The sequence below is a fragment of the Salvia splendens genome, chromosome 1 (genome assembly GCF_004379255.2).
Source record: "Salvia splendens isolate huo1 chromosome 1, SspV2, whole genome shotgun sequence".
Classification (NCBI taxonomy): Eukaryota; Viridiplantae; Streptophyta; class Magnoliopsida; order Lamiales; family Lamiaceae; genus Salvia; species Salvia splendens.
Genome location: NC_056032.1, coordinates 46,350,000 through 46,361,301, shown reverse-complemented (window position 1 = coordinate 46,361,301; position 11,302 = coordinate 46,350,000). Strand labels below are relative to the sequence as shown.

Here is an 11,302-nt window from a genome sequence, read left to right as displayed (position 1 = left end):
ATGATCAATTTCAAAAATTGAGATAAATTTGATTATTTAAAAAATACAGTAATAAATCAATTTATGTATTAAAATGGATACTAAATTTTTATTTTATTTCAAACAAAGTATTTACATATCTTTTTATATATTAAAAAAATGCTCAAGCCTATAACTCTAGCTAGCCCAATATAGTATGAAAACACTATAAAAGATCAACTATTAAATGAAATACAAAATACTACTCCACAAAATAGAAGAAAAGACACGTGGGAAAAGAAGGCTAGCTTAGCCGCGCTCGAACCAAAGCCACTTAAATCCAAACTTCGGTTTATCTTATGTTTGAATGAAAATTTGACTTGCTAGACATGCCTAACCAAATAAATGGCACGTTCATAATAATTTTGAGATTTTGATGTTTGGAGTCTTTATTTTAGCATTAAAATGTGATTATCATAAAGAAAATTGATTTTCTATAATGTCCACGAAAAACAATTTCATTATTGTATCATTTTTTATTGTCTATAAAAAATAGTCATATTTATAAAAATAAAAAAATTCTCTTTCAACTTTATCTACTTTTTCATATCTGTTTCGTATTTTATCTATTTTTTCTCCACAACTCTCTCTTACTTTACTACTTATTCTCATTCTTTTATTTTATTAATTTTTTTATTAAAACTTGTGTTAGTTCACATATTAGACTGTTTTTTTTATAGATGAAGGGAATAATAATTTTTTTTTTTTGCTTTTAATACACAATGTGATGACGCTCCAACAATTATTGTTTCAAACACGTATCATTTTTATAAATGTTCTAGTTCTATAGAGAAATTGCTTATGTATACCATAATAATGTGTTCATTTCAACAAATATAGTACTCCTAGTATTTTATAACTCAGCACTTTACACTTTTAGTACTACAACTTTTTTCTTATTGTTATTGAATATATTGAATATTTTTTGAAAATGCAAATACTTTAATTCTAGAAGTGATAATATTTATCATAAACATATATACGTGCATTGTTTTTCCCCAGATTTATAAAATTTATACAGTATATTTTTATTTATACCACTACTCCATAATTATTACCAGGCATGTGTTTATAATAAACTCAAAACCAAAACTGCAATTTCCCCCAAATATTAGAAACCCTACATAAACCCTCGTCTCTTCTTCCCCAAGTCAATGTCATGTAAAAGTTAACTTCCCAAATCTCTTGCAATTTGGAGCCTATAAAGCCCCAAATCACCGTCTTGTGCAATCCCCTGAGCTAATCGGCCGATTTTTTGGGCGAAAATGGCTAAAAATTTGGCATCAGGGGTGCTAGCAGCTATAGTTCATGCTGCATTTGGTGCAGAGCACTCCTACGCAGATGGCTCATTCAAGTTCTCTCCATTCTCCAGCTCCCCGTCGGCTCCGGAGCCGGCTGCGGAGCCGACTAAGCCGCCGGACCAGCCGGCTGAGCGGCGGCATCGGAATGATAATCCTAGGACGACATCTTCTGGCTTCGATCCTGAGGCATTGGAGAGGGGCGCGAAAGCGTTGAAAGAGATTACTAGCTCTTCGCATGCTAAAAAGGTTTTTTTTTAACTTTTACGAGTTCGCATTTCGATTTATCGATTACTGTGTGTTTGTGTCAAAATGTTGAAGATAATTTGTTGAGGATGTGTTTTTTGTGTTACTTTTGGTTGAATAGTAGGTTTTGTGTAGTTTCATTGGGAATATAGTTACTATAGTAATCATAAGAATATCGGACACGGCTTTATGTTTTGATGTGTGTTGTCCGTTGGCATGATGGAAAATCATGTAATTGCTACTGCTATTGCAGCCACATGTATGCAGGGAAAGTTCTTTGTGCTTTAATGGTTGTATTTGGTTTCTGGATCTCAAAATTTTATATGGGAGCAATTGTATTGGTATAGGTATTTGAAGTGATGAAAAAACAAGAAGAAACGAGGCAGCAAGAGTTAAATGCAAAAGCAGCGGAATTCAAGGCGTTACAAGCTCAAGCTGAAACTGTAAGCTTCGCTGGGCCTCGGATCATTTGTTCTGTTATTATTTTCTTGAGCTGAAGTCTATGATATAGAAAGAAAATATTGCCCATACACTTATGACACTGGTGCTATGAACTAAGACATGCCATTGTTACTGTACTCGTAGTCATGATTAGAGATAGGACAGATCAATTGTCCTGATGAGTTTTGGTGTGGTTTAGGCAGGATAGTTTGGTGTCTGGCTTATTCAAACGAGCCGAAGTTCTTCTGTTGTGGGAGAAGTTGATAGTGTAGCAGCTTTCTATGTAAATTTGTGTAGCAGTTTAACATGTAATTCATCATGGCTCATCGATCTTATTTGCTTTATCAATACCAAGTGCCATACTTCATCCTCTGATCGTAGCATTTACAGAAAGACCTATGAATTTAAAGTTAAGTTTTCCATTTTGTATGGGATATTCTTACCCAACTAATAGAGTAGATTATTTGACTGAATCCTTAGTAAATCTGCACAACCCTGATCTGATTGTTTGTTTAGATACTCACAATAGCATTTTGATGCATATAGAAGAGTCCAACTTTCATATCCAAAAATGACAAAGAATCATCTAATTTGGCAGGAGAAACAAAAAGTGGTGTATGATGAACAGAAAAAGCTAGCTCAGACACAAGCACAAATAAAATCACAGATGGCTCGATATGAAGATGAATTGGCAAGGAAAAGAATGCAGGTAAATGATTTTTTTATGCATGTGAAGTGCAAAAGTATTCCAGTAGTCATAGGAAATAAAATCTCGAGTGTTTTAGGCAGAGAATGAACAACAAAGAGCAAGAAATCAAGAGATTGTGAAAATGCAAGAAGAATCAGCTATGAGGCAGGAGGCTGCCAGACGAGCAACTGAAGAGCAAATTCAAGCACAACGTCGCCAAACTGAAAGAGAAAAGGCAGAGATTGAACGTGAAACTATCAGGGTTCGGGCTATGGCAGAGGCAGAGGGTAGAGCCCATGAAGCCAAGCTTGCCGAGGAAGTTAATAAAAGGATGCTGGTTGAGCGTGCAAATGCAGAGAGAGAGAAATGGGTTTCTGCGATTAATACAACTTTTGAACACATTGGAGGTTTTTTCTTCTTCCTTAATTTTTTCTTACGGAAATAGTATCTCTAATATTGCTGTTACGTGATGCACAAAGTGGATGTGATATCATATAGGATGCATTGACATTTTGTAGCCTGGATCTGGCTCCAAGTCAGCCTATTAATGTATTTAGGTTGACCTAATCATTTAACCAAGTTCGTTTCTCATCTTAACCTTAGTGACTGTTCATGTAAAACAGGGGGTCTGCATGCAATTTTGACGGATCAAAACAAGCTTGTTGTAGCTGTTGGAGGTGTAACAGCTCTTGCTGCAGGAGTATACACAACAAGGTATTTTGATGGTTGACAGTGTGCAACACCTTTCCATTTGTTTACTATTTAACATTAGTGGAAAATATTGAGTGATCAGATTTTTACCCTGCCTTTTGTTTGCAGAATTTGTTCTGTGGTGCCATTTTAATGTTAGAGTTTAGACATTATTTTTCCATCCTAGCGGTGGAATGCCGATAAAGTAATATTATTGCCAGGAAACATCATTTAATGATTTTTACAAGAATTGAACTTGGAATGGGAAGTTAAAATCTTAAGCTAAGGAACATAAGATGTTCCCATAACATGTAGTATTAATTTACTTCTAGACTATACTATTCATCGTAATATTAGTTGGGACATAATAAGATCAACACTCTTCTTGCCCTCCTCATGAGTCATGATACAAAATGGCATTTTAGAAATTGCAATTCAATGAAGAACTTTACATCCAACTATACAAATAAATAAAATATTGAATATTGTAAGCCATTCTAGTAAAACATATCAAGCCTTATCCAATGGAGTATTACCTAGCAAACAAGCCTCTACTGTATAAGGGCTATCGTTCATTTATCTCCTCTTTACTAAATTGTTCTATTCTGAATCCTGTATTAACGTAATAGTCATTATATTCTATTATAGCATCATTGTTTGGTGGCAATGACTATTATCAATATATTCTATTAGCTTAATGGAATGTATTTCTTGAATTTCAGAGAAGGTGCCAGGGTAATTTGGAGTTATGTGGACCGAATTTTGGGACAACCATCTCTAATAAGAGAATCTTCGCGAGGGAAATATCCATGGTCTGGCCTATTTTCCCGTGGCCTGAGAAGCATCACCAGTGGTGCTAATAGAAGTTCTCAAAACGGGAATGGGTTTGGCGATGTTATCTTGAATCCTTCTCTTCAGAGGCGGATTCAACACTTGGCAACTGCAACGGCTAATACTAAAGCTCATCAGGCACCATTCAGGAACATGCTCTTTTATGGGCCGCCAGGAACTGGAAAAACGATGGCTGCTAGGGAGCTTGCCCGTAAATCTGTAAGATGTCATAATCTCTCATGAAATATGAAACTACTGATTCTTAGTTGGTTAACTTCCTTTTTTTCTGCCTAAATCAAGTACTAGCTCATAAATATTGAGCAAATCTGATGGGAAATCTCAGGAATGCTTCGGGTTCCTATTTTTCTTGTTCATACATATCTCTTCATAGATCATTAACATCTAATTGACCTGACCCTGTTGTTACGAGAGCTTGTCATCATGGTGTTTTTATGTGGCTGCTCGTAATTCTGAAATAATCTGGTTTTTATATTAGGGCCTTGACTATGCCTTAATGACTGGAGGAGATGTTGCTCCACTGGGTTCTCAGGCTGTTACAAAGATACATCAATTGTTTGACTGGGCTAAGAAGTCGAACAGGGGATTACTGCTTTTCATCGATGAAGCAGACGCGTTCTTGTGCGAGTAAGTTATATCTCACTTTCCTATAAGAGCAATCAATGTCTGAAGTGCATTCCTTTAGAGTTTAGCCATCATAAACATGCATGTTGGCATCCTCCACGGTCTTGCTATCGATGTCGTCTTTTATTACTAGCAAGTAATGCAATTCACCGCAACAGGCGGAACAAAACATACATGAGTGAAGCTCAAAGGAGTGCACTCAACGCACTGTTATTTCGCACTGGCGACCAATCCAAGGATATAGTCCTTGCTCTTGCAACCAACCGACCAGGTGATCTCGACTCCGCTGTGGCAGATCGTATCGATGAGGTCCTCGAATTCCCCTTGCCCGGCGAAGAGGAGCGTTTCAAACTCCTCAAACTCTATCTGCGCAAGTACATAGCAGAAGCCGGAGAGAGAAAACCAGGCTTGTTCTCGCATTTCTTCAAGAAACAACAGAAGAAAATCGAGATCAAGGGCGTGACCGAGGATCTCATCAAAGAAGCTGCTGCAAAGACTGAGGGGTTCTCCGGAAGAGAAATCGCGAAGCTCATGGCTAGCGTTCAAGCAGCGGTCTACAGCAGTGAGGACTGCGTGCTGGACGCCACTCTTTTCCGCGAAGTTGTCGACTATAAAGTTGCAGAGCATCAACAGAGGAAGAAACTTGCTGAAGGGCAAGATGCTGCCAAGTGAAGCCGCTGTTTTACTGAGCCTTAGTTGTATTTGTATATGAATGCCCAATTTGCCCTTGTTTAAGTTGCCCAGAATTTTTTCATTTCTGGGAAGCATTTGATTAATTTTCATTTAAGAGGCAGTTTCATGCATTAGCAAATCATAATGGCATATTCTGTTCATTCTGACTAGAGTTACTGAATGATTTTGGTATGCTTGTTGATAAATACTCCCAGGATTAAATCTAGCAAGAGAAAAAGTTCATTGATATATTGAGGGATATTTGTCCATAAATTTCTAAACTTTCGTTGCATAAGAGCTTAAATATTTGCCAGTGAATTACCAAATTAAGTTTAGCTCTGATTTTATAATCAGTCAATTTAGCAATAACATAGTTTTTGATGGCTTGTTCATGTGTCACTATTGAACATTAACCAAAACAACATTGTATTATAGTATTAAATTAAATAATTTTAATTGCTGTACTTATATCCATCTCGTTTCTCCTTTTCTCCCTTTTATAGATCTTATTTTAACGAATGAAATTATATAATTTAATATACTACGACATAGCTCTGCTGCTTAAAATATTATGTTGTTTTAGCTATCTGCCACATAAGTAAATTATCAAACTATGTCAAAACCAAAATCTTGATTGGTTAGAATAAAAATAAATCAATAGTATGGCTGCAAAATCTGACAAATCAACAGTTCAATAATTTACAAGAATTTAGAAAATGATAACACTATTTGAACATATAACTGAATCTCTATTTAGTTTAGATAGGGCTAAGAAAATTGGGAATAGAAATATACAAAGAGAAAAAGAAGGGCATCATCCATCACTGTGTCAGCCCAGTGTAAAAATATACAAAGATCTTCAACTATTGAATAACTCTTGGATAATCTATCTTATATGTTTCTGGGCTGCCCTCAGAGATTTCCAGCTTACCGTGCTTCCGTTCTTTCGTTCCCTTTGTGACTATTTTGAGTGAGATTTCCAGCTTACCGCGCTTTGCCAATAATTTATGCAAGTTTTTTCGTCTTTGATCCAACTTCAAGATTGTTCAGGAATGGAACACCTGAGTTTTTCATGGTCCTTAAAAGCTCGTCAGCCTGTGGTTCGTTGCCTGCTGATCTGAAAAGATGAATAGCTGCACTCAGAAGAAATCTGTCTGGACTTGAAGAAAGAGATTCCGTCTTCAACAAGCCCAAAATCGAGGTATTGATGATATGGAGTCTAGGTCGGGATTTAATCCGCTTGATACTATTTTCCTGTATATCCTATCAGCTTCCACCATTACTCCTGCTCTGCTATAAGCTGAAAGCACAAGGTTAAAATGGGCACATTTACGTGGGATTCCTTCTTGCTGCATTGACATGATAGTTTTCTCTGCTTCTGCGTATTTTTTACTCTCAGCATGGCGAGGTACGTAAGGGAGTCCGGTGAACAGCTGGAATTCTGCATACTTAGCAAAAGCTTTTCTGCTTCTTGGTATAGTCCAGCAGCAGCACATGCGTTAATCATGACGTTGTAGCTCACCTGCACCTCACGGCACCCAAACAAGTATCAGAAACCAACAATAGGTCATATGCGCATATAACGAATCGAGCCACACAGATGGTATTGTCACCAAGGACATACCTTCCCGGGTTTTATTCCTTCCTCCTGCATTTTGCGGAATAAGGCTAATGCTTCGTGAACTTTGCCTGCAAAGCAAGTAAAATAATAGTCAAGCATAGTAAATGCATATAGCTTTTGAACTAGTCTCCTGATAGTTTTCGAGCTGTCTTTCCCGTATATACAATCGCAAGACAGAAACAGACCTATTTGTCAATAAATTTTATGCCAATTAGGAATTCAGTAATAAGCAGCCACTAAGCGTTGGTAACAAAAGTCAAATTGTGTTGAACACAAACACAAATCAGTGGTAGAGACAGGGGCACACCAGCTTTTCCATAGTGGCAAATCATATTAGTGCATATCTTCTCATCCAGTGCCCCACCCAAGCCCTGAGCCATGTTGAACATCTCCAATGCTTTATCCAGGTTCAGGTGTTTATACAGTTCCAGTAAACAGCGACAATGCCAAAAATGCCAACGCACATTGATTGTCTATGGATGACTTGAAATTTGCACGATGCTTGTTAATTTTGGCTATCAAATATCGTTTGATCGATGAAATGGCCTTTTTATTATTTCTCTAGTTTAAATTCAGTTCATGTCGTCGATTTAGTCCTTCGTATGAAGAAAATAAAACTGTAACAATGGCGGATGTGGTGATTTCAGTTGTTGTAAATATCATAGGTGTGTGGGTTAATGCATAAATGATAGAACTGAAAGATCAAAGTGTCATAAGTTGGTTCAAGAAGCTCGAAGCTATCGCTTATGAGATGGAAAACATTCGGGATGAGTAGAAGAAGCTCATGTTTGACTGCTTCTTTAACTTCAAGATCCTCAAATTCTCTATGGTCGCCAACAAGTACATACCAAACACATCATTCCAAGTTTGTCGTCTTTGCTAAGGTGAGGCTCTTAAGTGACGGAGGGAAAGAACGATCTATCTCGACAAGCAATCATGGAATTGAGATCAATATCATCATCTACATCGTTAGTCACCTTCAACCTGTCGAGATATTTTAAATTCTGGAGAAACATGGTCTTGGCAATATCAATCAATTTCCCATGAACTCCCCGTGCCTTGAGATTCGAAGTTCTCACAGGGAGAACCACTTTGCACGAATCTGATGACAATCTACTGAATGTGTGAAGGTTTGACATGCTTTGACCTTCCACTTCTTGTCATCCATGAGTATACCTTCTTTTGTTTTCAGATATCTCAATCGGATCATATCGGAAATGTTGGGTTTGATCGTAATGATTTGTTGTTTTGTGTCAACATTCTGGGTTTGTAGGTTGACCAGATTGGAAATATCTTTTGGACGCACTTGGAGATGTTCAATGGAAAGAGTAATGTGATTCAAAAGAACTCCCTCTATCCGCCATTACTTGTTACGATCTTTAGGGAACAACCCGATATACAATAAACAAATTATCCCATATTGACTCAATTTTTTGTAACTTTTTTTTTCCAAAAAATCTGATATCATTTTCTGACCGAAATTTTGCACAAATGGCTATAGAAATTCTCCAATTAACTTCAAATAGCCATAGCTCATCATTCAAAATCTATTTTGAAATTGCATAATTACGGTGCTCGTTAATTTTTGCTATCAAACAACGTTTAAATCATGAAATGGCATTTTTATTATTTTTCTAGTTTAAATTCGGTCCATGTCATCGATTTAGTCTTTTTATATCAAGAGAAGAAAACAGTAATTATCTTTTTCGCCCCCTAAACGATACCAGATGGCCATTTATCGTACAAATTTTAAGTCATTTCAACACAAAAAGTGTTTGCTCATTTTTTGTGTCGCTGATGTCACCATATCATGTTAGTTTTCCCAGTTTTCTCAATCGATCAAATCCACTTTGTTATATAAGGAGTCTAATCTATTCTTTCGAATTTTGCTGATGCAATGGACTTTTTTTTTTCTTTCTGAATTTTAATATGTATTTTTATTTTTAGAATTTTGCTCTTTTACTGTAACAAAAAAACTATTTTTTTAAAAAGAGGTATAATTTCATATATCGATTTAAAAAAAAAAAGAGGTATAATTTCAATTTTTAGCTTTTCATATATCGATTTTTTTATGACATGAGATTAAAATAAATGGAAGCCAAATTAAATTAGGAAAAGCCTTTAAAAGGTCAATGTGGGGCTGCCGTATTCATCCTTCAATCCCACTTCTGAACCCTAAAAAAACTAGGGTTTAAGAGCGAGAAATTTGTCTTCTCGGTGGTGAAATGGCGAAATTCAACGTTGTGCAGAAGAAGCGGCGGACGTTCATTGCCAATGAGAAGAGGAGGATTCACGGAGACCCGGCGTCGGGGAAGCTGCACCAGAGAATTCAACCTAAATCCATATCCGGCAAGCGCCAGCGCAAGCTGCTCAAGAAATGGCGCAGGGTGCGTGTTTTCATTCGTTTACGCAGCTCATGATTCGTTTTATTTTGTATAAGGAGCTTTTTTATAATTGTTTTTATTTGTTTGTCGATTAAACAATTCAGGAGCAGAAGGAGGCCGTGGAAAAGGGGTTAATTACTATGCAAGATGTTGAGATGGCCGCTGCTGACGGTATGCTGTTCATTTTTAGCTGCTAAATGTTTTAATTGAGTTATCTCTGTTGTAAGGAACATAACTTGGATAATCGTAGTATTGTATAATTTGATATGCATATAGAGAACTAAGAATATTCGTTGAATAGCTTTTTCTCTTTTAATTTGATATAGGATTCTCACAGCAAGTTGTTCGATTATCGGGATTATAGCTAGGCTAGGTGTGGGATGGTCTTGTTTCCATGACATGAGTTGCTTAGTGTCCTGTTTCCTGTATTTACTGAATGAAAGTAAGAAAATTGTAGTAGTATGGTCTTTGTTTGATGCCTCTAGGTCGTAAGTTAGTTAGCCCCCGAGGTTTATTTCCATGGGTTTGCCTTGATATTATGCTCCTAGTTGCTTTCGGTTCATATAGCCTACTCGATATTGGAAGTGTAGAACACAGTCAAACTTATTTATAGCATGTGGGTTTATCAAGAAGCCCAATCGTTCATCAAGTTTAACTATAAATATTTGTATTTGTAACAGCTGAGCTAAATTTGCAACCGCAAGCATATAAGATTGTTGTTCCATGTACTTTGTTTGATGCCCCACTTGTTGACCGAGGCTGTTTAAAATGTTGCTTTGTGGGTCTTTTTTGTATATTGAGATATAATTATCTAAATATACGGATTCCCCTTTGGTCTTGTGACTCCTGTTTAGTTATTCCACTTCATATAGTCTGATTTCTCATTAGTTGTACATGAATAATCGATCTTTGATTCATGGTAATGCCAAAGGTAGTGTCAATGTTGAAAGAAGCAAGCTATAAAAATATGATTTTGGTTATGGATTATTATCACTATGTCATGTTCTTGCTCTCAAACATGGCTCAAGGGTTTCATCATGATTCACAAAACTACCAATTTTTGTGTATTTTTACTTGTCTTATGTCCGCCCTGCTTTCAGAGCCTGCGGAAGATGCTAAAAAGACTCCCGTTAAATTCCCAATGAAGAGGGCTGCCAGACTAAGATTGAAGAAGAACACGAAAAAATCTCAAAAACCTGTTGGAGAAGCATCAAATGACTCCATGGTGGAGTAACCTACACGATACTCTGTGATTTAAGTTCTTGGTATTAGCTATTTTTGTTTACTTAGTTTTCTTTTGCCTTACAAATTATGGTCTATGGTGTATGATGTCTATACAGTTTAATCTGTTGTGCAATGACAGTGTATGTTTTCTCAAAGAATACATGCTTTATTTGTTAATTACCTTAAATACTTTTGTTAATAATAAAACAACGATAATTCAATTTAGCATGAAGTATTTCAATATTTATTTTAAATCTGTTTATTGTTTTATTTAAATTGAACATTGAGTAGGAGACATTCTCTGCGATCTCGTTTATAAACATTAATCGTTTAATTATGTAAACGTGAGTACGTTGTTGGGTTACCACCAAGACGATCAAATTATACCTTCAACAATTTTGAATCAACTATATTCAGTGTTCTTTTTTGGGTTCGAAAAACTGACGTGACACTCATTGAATTGCCACATTATTTAATTTTGTTTTTAAAATCGTATACTACACAATTGATGTCGTTTCTTTGTGGCAAACTCAACATGTCGCACTAG

General features: G+C 36.3%; 2 protein-coding genes and 1 long non-coding RNA gene across 3 annotated transcripts; 2 read left to right on the top strand and 1 right to left on the bottom strand.

The window, feature by feature from the left end:
* The first annotated feature begins 1,107 nt into the window (after window positions 1-1,107).
* On the top strand, window positions 1,108-5,734 carry LOC121802448 (ATPase family AAA domain-containing protein 3-B-like). Its single transcript, XM_042202128.1, has 8 exons — window positions 1,108-1,565; window positions 1,910-2,005; window positions 2,602-2,712; window positions 2,789-3,098; window positions 3,315-3,405; window positions 4,104-4,431; window positions 4,709-4,857; window positions 5,013-5,734. Exons 1-8 carry the CDS (start codon window positions 1,284-1,286, stop codon window positions 5,524-5,526), a joined length of 1,881 nt encoding a protein of 626 aa, XP_042058062.1. The 5' UTR covers window positions 1,108-1,283; the 3' UTR covers window positions 5,527-5,734.
* Window positions 5,735-6,990: 1,256 nt separating this feature from the next.
* On the bottom strand, window positions 6,991-7,558 carry LOC121805288. The gene is made up of 3 exons (XR_006051446.1): window positions 7,455-7,558; window positions 7,151-7,215; window positions 6,991-7,048 (listed from the first exon to the last, which is right to left on the bottom strand). It is a non-coding gene; the product is annotated as an uncharacterized LOC121805288 (long non-coding RNA).
* A 1,723-nt stretch (window positions 7,559-9,281) lies between these two features.
* Window positions 9,282-10,942, top strand: LOC121802438. Its single transcript, XM_042202118.1, has 3 exons — window positions 9,282-9,534; window positions 9,636-9,702; window positions 10,632-10,942. The coding sequence occupies exons 1-3, from the start codon at window positions 9,373-9,375 to the stop codon at window positions 10,763-10,765; spliced, it is 363 nt and encodes a 120-aa protein (XP_042058052.1). The 5' UTR covers window positions 9,282-9,372; the 3' UTR covers window positions 10,766-10,942.
* Window positions 10,943-11,302: the final 360 nt, after the last annotated feature.